At 42.9% G+C, this 14,560-nt stretch overlaps 2 protein-coding genes across 8 annotated transcripts in view; one reads left to right on the plus strand and one right to left on the minus strand.

The window, feature by feature from the left end:
* PPP1R17 (protein phosphatase 1 regulatory subunit 17) overlaps positions 1-14,560 on the plus strand; it is a 74,719-nt gene that overhangs the window by 25,666 nt on the left and 34,493 nt on the right. The gene's annotated exons all lie outside the window — the stretch shown is intronic.
* The window catches only part of PDE1C (phosphodiesterase 1C), a 278,378-nt gene that overhangs the window by 3,801 nt on the left and 260,017 nt on the right, over positions 1-14,560 (minus strand). For 6 of the 7 annotated variants that reach the window (XM_062625494.1, XM_062625496.1, XM_062625499.1 and 3 more), the window contains one exon: positions 427-492. In XM_062625494.1, the coding sequence (XP_062481478.1) occupies positions 427-492 (66 nt within the window). Of the gene's footprint in view, positions 1-426; positions 493-9,407; positions 9,712-14,560 lie in introns of those variants that run through there. The other variant, XM_062625500.1, reaches the window with a different exon arrangement.

Raw genomic sequence — 14,560 nt, forward strand, 5'->3', positions numbered from 1 at the left:
CCTGCACTGCAAGCCACAAAACATAAGGTGTTTATCACAGAATCCCAGAGTTGTTTGTGTTGGAAAGGACCTTAAAGCTCCCCCAGTTCCAACCCCCTGCCATGGGCAGGGACACCTGCCACTAGTACAGGTTGTTCCAAGCCCCATCCAGCCTGGCCTTGAGCACTGCCAGGGATGGGCAGCCACAGCTTTTCTGGGCAAAAAAAATCAACCCTATCATGCAGTAAAGACCATTAAAAACAACAGTTAATTTGTTCAACCCCAGTGAATGGGTTTAATCAGTGAACGGGTTTAACTTGTTTAATGTGATGTGTAGAAGTCATGCCATACCTGGAGAAGCCATCTCTTCGTGTCCATCTCCCAGACAGTAGGCACTGCGAGTGCCTATTCTAAAGCTGTGCATATAAGCAAATAAAAGTGACTGACCTGGCAATGTAAGGTGGTTTGTTGAGGAGCCAAAGCCTGGGAAATCAGCTGAACATCGTGCTGGACCTTTAAAAAGAAAGAGCAGTTTCAGCAGAGATGGATGAACCCGAGTTCCACCAGCCATTCAAATGCTTTTTGTAGCACGGCCACCACTGCAAGGTGTTTGTTTTCCTTCTGCCATTTCTTATCCATGATTTTAGGTGAGGCTAACTGGCAACATAGCCTCTTTTCTGGGGACTTTTCCATCTAAAGGAGTCAATACCAAACATATCTTTCTTCTTTGTACTCAGGTATCTCTTACACTTACCAGGGTTTGGGTGGAGATACCCGAGTTATTGATTCTGGAAGTTCCACAGAAGTTTTGGACCTCTGAACTGGTGTCAGATCCCAGACAGCTTTCCCTCCAGCTACCTCCAAGTCCCACAGAACTGGAAAACACCAGTTTTATTCCCCAGCATGGCTTTGAAGGCAGTTACACAGCACTTACCTTGAGTCTGGGGTGGTTCTGCAAGCAGCTGGCATCACTTTGGGAGCCACCAGTTGGTAACGGCTCCAGACATTTGTCACTGGTGATTCATGCCAGAGAAAAGACTCTGATAATGTATTTGCAAGCAGAGGCAAGTCACCCGAATCATTAGATGCCTTTTCTCAACCATCTTTTCTCCCTTCTTGCTTCTGTGGAAGCCAGTTTTTGAAGATGACAGTCAACTGCACCAACACCCTCAATGTCTATTAGAAAGTGGCAGGTTGTTTTCATCTCTACTTGCACTGGACTGGAGGTACTTGCAGACTCAAACCAAGCCAGTAAGGCATAAGAATGCAAGCAGGTAGAGTGCTGAGCACATTGCATGTTCTTCGGGATACCAATGAACGTCCCAGAGAGCAAAGGAGTGATTTAAAACTGGAATTTTAGGAAAAACAGAATGAACAAAACCTGTCACGCTTGTATTGAACATCCCTGAACTGCACATCCTCCTTAGAGAGAATGGCCTGGCCTCTGCCTCCCTTCATCATGATTTTTTCCCTTTTTTAAGGAAAAGATCAAATAGCAAAACAGCAGATGGGAAAATTCTGGTCATTGCATGTGCAGTGTGGTGACCACTGCACAGACACTGCCTGATCCTACCTGTGGGGTAAGGCACTTCGTAGAAGGTGCTATGTAGAGACATAGCTATAAGAAGAGGTCTCTAAGAAATATTGGAGCACAGGACACCAGCCCTGAGGGACTGATGCTCATGCTTCAAGTGGCAGAAGAGAAAACATCACACAATCAAGTGTTTGAGTGGGCACGAGTGTGGTGTGCTGTTCTTGGGTTAGATGCTCTTCTCTGTTCTGATTTTAGTCAACAGAGAAAAGGGGAAAGGTGAAGTTGGCATGTCTAATCCCCAAACAGGCAGAGATTTACCTTGGGGTCCTTAAATAAGCTCTATAGCTTCCCTGTGTTTAGATATTACATAATTCTACTAAATCATCCTCACAGGGGCAGGGGGTGAGCAATGACTGCTGTCCAAGCAATGTTCCCACTAAAGATCATTATTACTAGTAATTTACGGGGAGCTGGACACTGGAAAGCAAATGACAAGTGCCATTCCTGGATCAGATGTAGAAAGCAGCAGAATAAAAGGAACCCTTCTACAGCTTTAATTCAAATGGAGCGGAGACCTTGGTGGTTTTATTTGATAATAAGATGAACGTACATGGACTCAGTTACAGAAAAACTGGAATGTTGAGAAATGGTTTATACATTCAGAGACCACGAGCCTCCTCTTTCAAATAAGGAACTAGCAATAAATACATAGTGCTTAAAATTATTCTCATAACAGTTGAGAATACTTGGCATTACAAATGGTATCATTCATTTCAGGTTTGCATTTGTCTGTTTCCTTATGAGTCTTCACAAACCAAAGAGGTTGTTTTTCATTACCCTGCCCACCCAGTCCCAGGAGCAAAAGCGCTGAGATATGCTCTCAGCATGCATTTGAACTTCTTGTCTAACCCCTGGTGCAAAACAGTGTAACAACCTGCCTCTTTCTTCCTTGGGAAATGGAGAGAACAGGTTTCTGTTGTTTATTTTAGTTCAGTTCAAGAAAGGCATCTCCATTATCGGTTCTGCTAATATAAACACATGCTAAAGTTTATGTTCAGCTTCATACATAGAATTCCCTGCAGAATGCCAGCTGAGAAAAGGTTATTTTTTACAAGACCAAGATTCTTGAATTTGGTTAATTTCCCCTTATCCTCCCTACCAATGGGTTTAAATTTCTTAACATTAGTTAGGACCTGACACTGTAGGGTTAACCATAAGAGCAGTAGAATCTCCTGCCCCAGATAAACCAGCATGCTGAAGGTAGTCAGGGCCCTGGGGTATCACTTTGCAGTGCCTACAAGAAGCAGCAGCATCAGAACAAAGAGGGGGATGTAGTCTTATTTCAACACCTCAAGGTGGAAGCAGATCCTACCAAAGCAAAGAAGACAGCACCACCCTGATGCATTGGCTTCACACACACCGCCCTGCGTGCAATTAGCTGTGTATGTTCAGGTTATTTCATCTTCAGCCCCAGTGGTGGGACCAGCAGGACTTTGCATGCAACTTCAATTTCAGTGCAACTAAAAGAGCGATCAGGCCCAAGGTGTTATTTCGCTCCAAGCTGATGTTGCAAACACAATGGCTTTTGTCTACTGGGGAGGAGAAAAGGGAAGGGAAATATCCCTGTGAGAATCTGGGCCTGTAGACAGCCAGAAGGTCTGGTAAAAACCCAACCAGAACCCTACAATAAAAATAGCATTTTTAAAAATTGCGTATAAAAGTGTATAAAAAATAGCATCCAAGCAAGAAGAAAAGGAAAATACTCGTTCTGTCATTCTACTGCTAGGTTTTAGCACAGAAAACCCCAATGGCCATAAGTAAGTTTGTTTGACGGATGCACTCCTACGACCACCAGCAGAGACAACAGGATTACATGTATTCCTCCTACCACTGGATAGCTTCTAAACCCAGGGTGTTATGAATGCACAGTAGCTGATACACATACACTTGGAAGAAATTGAAAGTATACAAGATGCCAAGAGTGTGCTGGGAGGCCTGTGAGCAAGTGCTGTTGTGCACTTAGGTGTGAGGGTAAATAAACTTGCTAAAACTGAGCTTCAGGTCCTCAATCAGCTTGCCTGAAACAGCTCCATTTTCTTTTACCTGCTGGTCAAGTCACCAGAACAGGGAGAGCTGAGGCCTTGAAGACCAACATGTGTCCCAGTCCTGCTAGGGTACAGATCAGATCCCTCTGTGCTTCTTCAGGGATCAAAAGGGACATTGCAGCAACAAGAAGGCAGGCTCAGCAAGTGAGAATGCACAGCCAGTGCCTGGCATTGCCTAATGGCATTGGCAGTGGTTCTGCTTTGATCACAGTAATCGGATGGAGAAAGGTTGCCTGGGATCCCAAAACTTGTTTGCCTGTGGAAGCAGGGGGAGCACTGGGCACTAAACTGAGTCTGGAGCAAACCTGTGGTGGGTAACAAGAGTGGGAAAAATCTCTACCTGCTTTGAAGGGAGGTGGATTGATGCCTTTATGCCATGTGAAACTATGTTTTTTCCCACTCCTTTCTACCTGGCCAGCACAGATGCCCACTCCCAGGAGTGATTTGCATGGAGTCAGTGCCCTGGGGCTCCTTCACATCCTCAGCCAGCTTTTCCTCCTTTTGAGTGCTGATGTTCAGACCCCGCACCAGCACAGCTCTGAGATCAGCACTGGTTCAACACGTGAAAGCACAAGATTGCTCTGCTGTTATTAACTATTGGATTTAAACAGTAAGAGAAAAGGACTTGATTATGCTGTCATTAGTTGAGTGTAATGGCTAATGTATGGTATAGATCATTAGAAGATGATTATAAAATGAAATGTGAGGAAAAGGAGCCAATATGAGATATTTAAGACCATCTCATGAGTTCCTGGAGATAAACTAGTTTATTCTAGTTGAAATAAAAGAATTACTATCTTGGTCAGGTTCCATTGTTTTGAATTTGAATAGATTATTGTGCTTTTTAATTAAAAAACACATTTGGGACATGCTGTAGATTTTGCAAGGCCTAACAGCAAATTCGGGCAGTATTTGCCTTTAGCTAGGTGAGCTCAGCATTCTCAGCTATCTAGCCTGAAATACTGCTTCCAGACTGAGCTTGTAAGACTCTGTAAGTACATATGCAAACATGTGCATATTCAAAGGGTAGTTTGCAAAACCACCGCCGTATCCCACTGCTCTCCTGCACAACCAACTACATTTTGGAAAGATTCTCTCCAACAACAAAATTTATACTTGAAAACAAGGAACATGGAGAAGAAGGAATCTGCCTCCTTCATTCACGCATCAGGAGCTAGGCTCCCAAATTCCAGATTCATCCTGATGCTAATCTTCTTATTGTATTAATGCATAGTGTGTTTACCAGATGCATTTCCTACATTGACTACTCTGGAATAGGTTTTCAGTCTAAAATGGTAACATTTCTTGTTTTTTTTTAATCTACCACCTATTTTATCATCAGCAAAAAGAAAAGTTCTCTTCTGGCATCCTTTTTCTCCAACATGGAAAAGATTAGTGACATCCATCATCTTTTTATAATTAAACATAGAAATCTGATCATATAACTTTGGAAATAATAGTATTTGTGTAGTCTGTAAGGAAAGCTGCTTAATTTAAGCATTTTGAGAGGGTGCATCACAGGCTTTTACACTTGAAACAATAAACAAATCCCTTATTTCCCATGTGTGAACACTTCCCGCTTGCTGTCACAGAAACACATAGTTCAGATCACGGACTGAGTGCAGTCCAGAGAACTGGCACCTTTGAGCCACTTGAATAATGAACAGGATACAATGAGGGTGGTGAAACCCTGGCACAGGTTGCCCAGAGGGGTGGGAGATGTCCCATCCCTGGAAACATTCGAGGTCAGGCTGGAAGGGACTCCGAGCAACCTGGTGTAGCTGAAGATGTCCCTGCTTATTGCAGGGGGGTTGGATGAAGTGACCTTTAAAGGTCCCTTCCAACCCCAAGCACTACGTCACCATGAGTCAAAGATCTGCTAGATCCCTGAACACCAATCCCATCTAAAGGGAAGACCACTGACAGGAATACTGGCAATGGAATCCCTCTCTGTTTTAGGGTGTAAAGTGCCTGGATTCTCCCTCTCAAGTCACACAACAGTTTCCGGGAAGCAGAAGGTGCCTGGTGCTCTTCCAGAAAGGCAGAGCTTCCCAAGAGCATCAGCAGTCCCTGTACAGAGATGGAAGGTGCATCCTTATCACACAGCTTCCCAGCCTGTGCCAACCTCCAGAAGCAGCACTGGCAGCAGAAGACCCCTCTGTGCCTATTCCAGGGTGCTCCCAAATAACTGTGTAGAATTGCAGCACGAGGCTAATGGTAAGCTCCTTACATCTGCAGAATTTCGGGCTTATTCATTGCTTATATAGTCTTAGTGAGGATGGAAAAGGATCTCCACATCTAGGGGAAGACAGGTAAGGGTGAAAACCAGAAATCCCTTCTCACTCTCTATAAACAAAGACCATCAGCTGATGAATGCCTGATCCTTTTCCACCTTTTCTTTTGTTCGTTTCCTTTTGTGGAATAAAATAAGAGCAAGCAGTTCTGTTATTATTATCTTTTATTTTTATTGGTTTTGTACACAATTGCACAGTGGCTGATCTCTAGTTTGACTGGGAGGTGACTAAACATACCATTCCTTGGCTCACAATGCACTAGCACAATGCTGCAGAGTGTTCCAGGGAGGTGAGGAGGCAGAGTAGGGGGATGGAATTGTGATCCTGGGAGGGGACCCCATGACAGATGCTTTCATCTGGCCTAGCCTCTTTGGAGGATTTCGGTTTCTAGATTTCACTTTCTAAATTCCCAAAGTAATAAATTTCATGGGGAATTTTTGACACAACAGAAAATTCCAGAAATTGCTAACGATTCACTGTAGCTTATTCAAGTGATTTTAAAAGAGCAGGAGAATGTTAGAGCTAGCCCTGACTGCCTGCATATTGCAAACCATTCTGCTACATACCTTTGTGCTGAGATTGGTAACTCTGACTGTAGCATCTCTTCTCGAATGGCAGCTCAGACCTGCAGCCCCCAGAAGACAGCAAATTCACTACTCCCCTTACTAGCTCCTGTTGGTGGTGAGTAACCCTAACCATTGAGGAAAACCATTTTCCAGTCTGATTTCAGACCTTTGTGCCAATGCATGAGAAATAAGAACTGACCAGCTGTGAACGAAGCAGTCTGGCTTCGCTGTCTGAAAGAAACCACTCCCCCCAGAGAGATAGAAAATATGTATCAGAAATAGATGAAGAAAGTGATTTAGGTATAATTAAATAATATTGATTATTATTCTACTGTGCATAATCTAAGGCATCTTTAGTCACTGTACATCAGGTAACTGTAGCTTAAAAAATATTGACTAAACCATCCTGCACCTCTGACCAAACACTTTGTGAGGGGATGTTCCCCCCTGACTTTAGGGACGAGTCATTGCTGCAGCATTTAGTTCTGCGTTATTGATATTTCACCAACATGCCTTCAAAGAGCCTGGTCAGGGCTGGAAGTCATATTCTACCACTCTTATCCAGGCTGAATGCTGATGGAGGGGGGAAAAGGAAGGTGGGGAAGTGCTACGTGGTGACACAGCCCTCTGCTCGTCACACCACATGGAGCTGGCTGTGGGGGCCACTGCCCTCCCAGCACTCTGCTTCCATTAGAAAATCTGCCATTGAACCAGGAGCTCATGAATGGGAACACTACGTGCCCTTGTATTTATTTTACATACATGAGCTGGTTCAGTGAAGCCGACTGCGAGTTCTAAGAACTGCAGGAGTTATTTCTGTACTTCTTCCTTCTGAAAACATGTGATTGAAGTGCAACCTTTTCACATCATGAACCTAATCTAAATCTCTGGCTTTGAACAAACTCAAACTCCAGTGTCCAAAAAGAGAACTCAAAATATCTCTAGCCTCAATAATCAAAATCCCAGATACAAACACTCCTGAGTGAGAAGGTACTCATGTTTAAATGTGGATTTAGGCTGAGCTCACTGCTGTGATTTTTGCTAGTGTCGCAGAGAAGCTTGTCCCTGTACATGCATGGTTTAAGCAGGAACAGAGACCCAAGCTCTAATATATAATATAGGCTGGTGGTAAAGTCCTGTGCTTTTAAACATGAAAAGGAAACATCAAAGTTTACCTTCCTAAGCCAATGTTTTGCATGTTCTCTACATAGCAAAGAGCCATGACAGCAGTCTGATTCCTTGTATAACACATATACAACTAACACAGCAAGACCTCATCCTGAACAGAAAGGAGTTAGTCAAAAACAGCTGTATGTGTACGTACAAGTCTTGATTTCTTCACAGACAGGTAAAGTTACTTACAATTAACTGGATCCTTACCAAGATCCCAAGTCAGAAAAGCACTCACATACATGTCTGATGTTTCTTATACAGAGATGCCTTCCTGAATCAAGGCCTGAGTTAGGTTTTTAACATTTCTTCTTAGAAATGGGCCAAAATGATGGCTACTTTCCATGTGTCTAACTCCACTGAATGAGAGAGTTTTATCCATCGACTCCAGCAGCGCATTTAGGACACACTGTTTCATTTTGGTTTTGTCTGTCCATACTTCTCCAGCAATGCTTTTCCCTTTCTTTGGCCTGTCCATTCAGTCAGTGATGAAAGAAAGACCACACTGAGACGAAAGTAACAACTGATCTGTGTGATTCCCTGCGTGATTCCCTGCTGCCCTTCGTCTCTTAGATCTTCAGGTCAAAGAGTGGCCCATGAACAAATGTGGGAAACAGCTCATTATCTGTAATCTCAAGTTAAGGCAGGCACGTCAAGCAGTACATTAGTACGTGCTCTCAGAGTCTGTCAACAAAATTGCCCCAAGGGAATATGGCTTTCATTTAATTATTCCTTTCCTATTACTAACAGCAAAACCAGGGCAAACCAGTGAGTCTGCCTCCTGTTTAGAAACAAAAACGTTTTGCTATCATTGCGTTGTCTAGGAAAGACATCAAATCCTAACAAGTGGTCAAATGACTCTACAAATAGCCATTCTCATTAACAAAGTATTCTACAGCAAGAGTAAAACTGGTGGCAAATTCTGCCTACAGCAATTGGAAAGGCTCTCGGGGAAAAAAGTAGAAGTGAAGTATAACCCACGAGGATGATCAGGGGACTGGAGCACCTCCTGTATGAAGATAGGCTGAGAAAGCTGGGGCTGTTCAGCCTGGAGAAGGCTGCGTGGAGACCTCATAGCAGCCTTCCAGTATCTGAAGGGGGCCTATAAGGATGCAGGAGAGGGACTCCTCATTAGAACTGTAGTGATAGGACAAGGGGTAAAACTTAACAGGGGTTCAAACTTAAACAGGGGAAGTTTAGATTGGATATAAGGAAGAAGTTCTTTACTGTAAGGCTGGTGAGGCACTGGAATGGGTTGCCCAGGGAAGTTGTGAATGCTCCATCCCTGGCGGTGTTCAAGGCCAGGTTGGACAGAGCCTTGGGTGACATGGTTTAGTGTGAGGTGTCCCTGCCCATGGCAGGGGGATTGGAGCTAGATGGTCTTACGGTCCTTTCCAACCCTAACTATTCTATGATTCTATTATCAAGTTTTCTTTTTTTACATATGTATATTCTTTTGAATCACGCTAATGTTGGTTTCACAAGCTGAGCCATAGCAAAGGGCAATACCAGCTTTCAAAGATGACTCTCATGTATTGGTTTGACCTGTCCATAGGAACAGAACCATTGCATGGTGAGGCACTGGAACAAGTTGCCCAAGGAAGCTGGGAATGCTCCATCCCTGGCAGTGCTCAAGGCCAGGCTGGACAGAGCCTTGGGCAACACGGTTTAGTGAAAGGTGTCCCTGCCCATGGCAGGGGGGTTGGAACTGGATGAGCTTAAGGTCCTTTCCCATCCAAACCATTCCATGATTCTACGATTTGCATCAGGAAACCACCACTTCTTTTTCGTAACAAAAAACTTCCCAAAACAACAGAAAATGCACAGATACAGGATCAAACAAACAAAAATCAAACTGACCCAAAAACCAAGGCCCCCACCCTAGAACCCAGAGTCATTAGCTGTGAAGTAGCCAGTGGGAGGAGGAGTGCTTTGAAAGTTGTTTAACGCCTTCCCCAGAAACTGGTCTTTGCGGAAGGAGGAGAACAGGAATGAAGAAGCTCAGCTAAAATGATGAAAGAAATTTGCAGTCTCTTTTTTTATATGTTTTTACTCTTCTGTATCTGGAAAAAAAAAAGAAAAAGAAAAAGAAAAAGTGTCAAATGCCGCCTTTCTCCCCTTTGTCCAAGGAGCAGGTAATCTGGGAAAGAGAAAGGAAGGTATCAGTTTAGACAGCCCCATTTCCTCCAAGCAGTGCAGCTTTGCTTAACTGTTGAAAGGCTGCAAGGTGAAGCCCACCAAAGCAATAACTCTTATTGGCTTGAGCAGAAATATCATTGTATCTTACACAAAGTGAAATCCATTGCTCTCGGACTAACTCTGTGGGAATTCAACCTTTGGCATCAAAAGGATCATGTAACAGAACACAGCATGCTTAGACTGAGATCCCATTAGGTTTCTTTGCCGTAGGGTTCTATGATCACCCTTGGCTCACCAGTTCTTTCAGTACCTTTTTTGCTCATGAAAGCAACAATGTTGTACATATGGTTCAAGGTGAAGAAAAGAAAATGATTCAAACATTTGGACTTGATGATCTCGAAGGTCATTTCCAACCCCTGCTTTGATGATTCTATGAAACACAGATCACTACCTCATAAAAGCCCTTTCTCCCAGGCAGATTGCAATGTCTAAATTGCACAGTCTTAGGTATGGATAAGTGCCTGGGACCTAACAAGCATTTTAGAATCTGCATGACTCCTCTGTCAAATATTTATATTATATATATATATTATATATATTTATAATCCTTTGGCCTCGAAATTAGGCTCTATTTGACTAACGTTATCCTGAATGTACAAACCTAACTTTTTTATGTAGTTATACCACAAGTGATTCTTCACAATGAACATATCTTCCTCAAGAAGAAATATAGGCAAGATAACCTTTTCTTCCTTTCTAGTGAATGAGGACAGTTTCTAATGAAAGAGGACATTCTGTCCAATCCTCTTCATATCCTTCTCTAGAAATCCTCTGGAACAGTTTCAAATGGGAACATGAATATTTTACTGTATTGGCTGTCCCAACCAGTTATGTGAATGTACCTGGCACTCTGCTTAGCTACTGTTATTCTAACAATGCCTATGCCAGCAGAGTTGGAAAGTACACATAAAAGGGTTCTCTCAACCAAGGGGATTCATCCCAGGGAGAGATAAATTCATCTATAAGGCTGGGCATGCCTTGGAAGATGTGACTACATCAGAATCTCTGTGTCCCTTTCAGAAAACAATTTTCTTTTGCCTTCATTAATATATTGCTCTATTTTTCTAAGCAGTGTTTGGGCAAAGGCAAAACAAAGAGCTAAGATTCCTGCTGGACTGCAATATCTCTGATGAATGTATAGTGGCTGCACAGATTCATCAGTGAGTTGGTATCATTTTCTTCTACTGCATAGTTAGCAGCAGGACTTCTTTCAGGATGGTCCCCTGTAGGTTGCTACTACAATATCTTACTCACTGATGCAATTCAAAGACATGGTTGTAAACAATTAGGCTTTCAGCATTTCATTGGATTTATTTAGACTGAATTGTCACATTCCCAGCACTATTGGCAGCATAATCTACAACAGGCAATAGTAACAGCCATAACAACAGTACTACACTTCCTTGATGTCTCCTACCTCAAAAGTTGAGCCTGACTTACTGTCATTAACAGGATCATAACAATCCTCTGACATGTAGCATTAACCACATTTTCAAGAGAAGAATGACCCAGAAGGCAAGGTAATCATTTGGCACAAAATGACATCTTTGAGCAGTAATTATTTCTGAATCTCTTAAATGATGTGCTGAATCACACCAGGAATCTGAAACAGAGCTCCAGGTACCACCCAACAGGCTCTCCCCTTCCAATGCAGTACTCACAAGACTTTTAACCCCTTTCATCCCCATTAATGAAGCAAGGGAAAATGCAATGTTTTTTCCAGACTTCAGACGTTCCCTGCAGAGAACTGAGTCATATATTGCTTTTTTGCTTCTGCTAGCCACATCATCAGCTCCAGTGAGAACATTCCCATACACCATTTGCTTTAAATGGTTTTTCTACTTGCTGGAGCAGATGTGTTGGTTTCCTAGCCGAATTTTTCCTTTGGATACAATACAGCTTCCCTACAACTACGTTAACCTTGGATGTGATCCAGCTACTTTCTCATTTCAGCACAATAAATACAGTGCAAATATTAGTACATATCAACAGAGGTAACTGAAAGAAGAAAAAGAATGAATATGCAGCACTCAGTACACAGGAAAACTTTAAGCAGTTCACTTGGCATGTATTGAATTTCATTATCTGAAACAGCTTCGTCTGAATGCACATCTCAGTCCTTCAGTGTTGCAGATGGGTTTATATTGTTTGCCGAGTGTTGGCCTTCCCCTTGATCGTTAATGCAGACACCAGTACTTCTACAACTCTTGATGTGATAAATGTTAACATGTAACAGCTCTTCATGTTATAACAGTCTTCCAGAGCCTAAACGGGCCAGAAGAAACCTGGAGAGGGGCTTTGGACAAGTGCCTGTAGGGACAGGACAAGGGGAATGGCTTTAACCTGACAGAGGGGAGATTGAGATGAGCTCTTAGGCAGAAGCTCTTCCTTGTGAGGGTGCTGAGGCCTTGGCACAGGGTGCCCAGAGAAGCTGTGGCTGCCCCATCCCTGGCAGTGCTCGAGGTCAGGCTGGATGGGGCTTATAGCAACCTGTTCTAGTGGAAGGTGTTCCCTGCCTGTGGCAGGGGTTGGAGCTGGATGAGCTTTGAGGTCCCTTCCAACACAAACCAGCCTGGGATTCTATGATGCTGGTTTTACCAGCTGGAAGTGGAGAGCTGACCTCTCTCAGCACCGCTTCTGAAGGTGGCAGCCCTGTTGCTCCATCCAAATGCCTGCCCTTTCCCTTCATCCCTTCCTCTCCAGCTGCCAAAGCACAGCAATGTCCAGAGAGGTCTCAGGACACTTCCCCGTAACATCCAGTGCCATGTCAGGCTGTCAGGGCAAGATCAATCCCTGTGGTTTTCAAAATGCATTTAAAAGAACACTGCTATTTTTTCTCCTAACAAATAAATGGTGAGTGCAGACTGCAGGATAGCATGCTGTGGAATAAGGAATTTTGTGAGCAGGGTTTTGTTTTGAGCTGTTTCTTTTTTTCTTACAAACTACTTTGCCTGCTTGGCAGTCCCTGTCAATGGAAGCATTTTTGAGGTTATGACATGATCCCTATTTCATCTGCTTAAATATGCATTCCTTCAGTATTACCACCATACTTCTTTATGAAGGAAGCACAAGATAACATCACAGTTATCCAGGATTACACACTTAGATTTTCTTTCTAAGCAGACTGTGGTAACCTTGCAGTTCACTCATGAAAAGGTAGTGCTTAGCATGAGCACATCTCATCTGCTTAGCATGCTGCATGAGCACTTCTGCAGGATGGTTTAGTGGTGGCCTTGGCGGTCCTGAGGTAAAGGTTGGACTTGACAATCTTACAGGTCTTTTCCAACCTTGCTGATTCTATGATTCTGTGACCTTCACCACACCACCATGTAACACTGAGGTACTATTACCCGAAGATATTTTTGAGTTAGAGTTTTAATACACAGAAAAAGCAACAGAAGAGCACCTCAGTTAACCATATTCATTCAGTACATCCCTTACTGAGATCCCTATGGTGATGCCTTTCCATGCTTTTATAATGTAACATCATAAAGATATCAACCAAAAACATCAGCATAAAAATATATTAGAGATGAACGTTTTTGTATTTCATGTATTTTATTCTTGAAAACTTAGGGGGGAAAAGGTGAATCCTACAGGTTTTCTCATTGCTATTAAAATCAGATTCTCTTGTCACATCCCAATAACCATGTGTGTAACAGGCTGTCAGCATTAGGTCCTAACATAAACAGCAGATACTAAAAGGGTTGCACTTGAAGAGAAGTTGAACACACAAAGTTTATGCACACTGATTCTTTAGCCTGAAAAAGGAGAGTTGCAAGGAGAATCTAATAAAAGGTAAAGGAAATCATGACTGGTGCTAAGAATGTGAATAGAGAACAATTACTCACTGTTTCTCACAGTCCAAGAAATGGGTTATTAAATGAAACTATCAAGCAATAAATTTGAAAACAATAAAAAGATCTGATTTGTCATGTAATGCCTAAGTACATTATTTTGAATTGTGTTGCCTCAGTGCCCAGTACACAACAGGGTACCAGGGCTCTAAAGTACTTAATGGAAGAAAAATCCATCAGAGGCTATGCAAGTCAGAGATTTGACTTCTGCCTTAGCTCTCTGAAGACAGATAAGGTGTAGGGGGGAGGCATTGCTCTGCTTTTCCTCTTTTTTCATTAAGATCTCTGCTATGAAATGTTGTCAGCTAGGTGATGGAGAGCTAAAAGGCTTTTGGTCTGACCCAGCATGGTTGGTCAAGTGTTCCTAGAGAAGCTGGCATTTGAAAGTAGCCTTTACCCTCATTTATTAAAAGCCTAAGCTTTTCAGGATAAGAGTATTCCAAACTCTGCTCTCCCACAGAACCCTGTTCCATCCAGGCACTGGTTGAAATGACAACAGAAATGACCAATTGTTATATGACATTTGATATCATAAAACCAATTACTCGCGATGCAGTGCACAACTAGGGAAAATAATAGTCAAATTACATGTGTCTCAGACACCCCATAATCCAAAAGGCAGTTATCCTTCTTACTACACATGATGGAAGTATTTGCAACTGGTGGGGCAGATTGCTCAACCTGCCACTTTTAACTCTTTCTGTGACTCACTCAGCATCTTGCAGGAATGACCCCTTAATTTTGTAAGCTATTCCCCAAAGCCAGGGTATTTCCTGTCTCCACTGACTGCTAAAGTGTGCTTAGTCCTAACCTGTCCCCATCTGAACAGCACTGTTAAAGCTACTCCTAGTGCTCA

Source organism: Pezoporus occidentalis, unplaced genomic scaffold (assembly GCF_034315485.1).
Source record: "Pezoporus occidentalis ecotype Australia unplaced genomic scaffold, CSIRO_AGI_Poc_V1 ctg28, whole genome shotgun sequence".
NCBI lineage: Eukaryota > Metazoa > Chordata > Aves > Psittaciformes > Psittacidae > Pezoporus > Pezoporus occidentalis.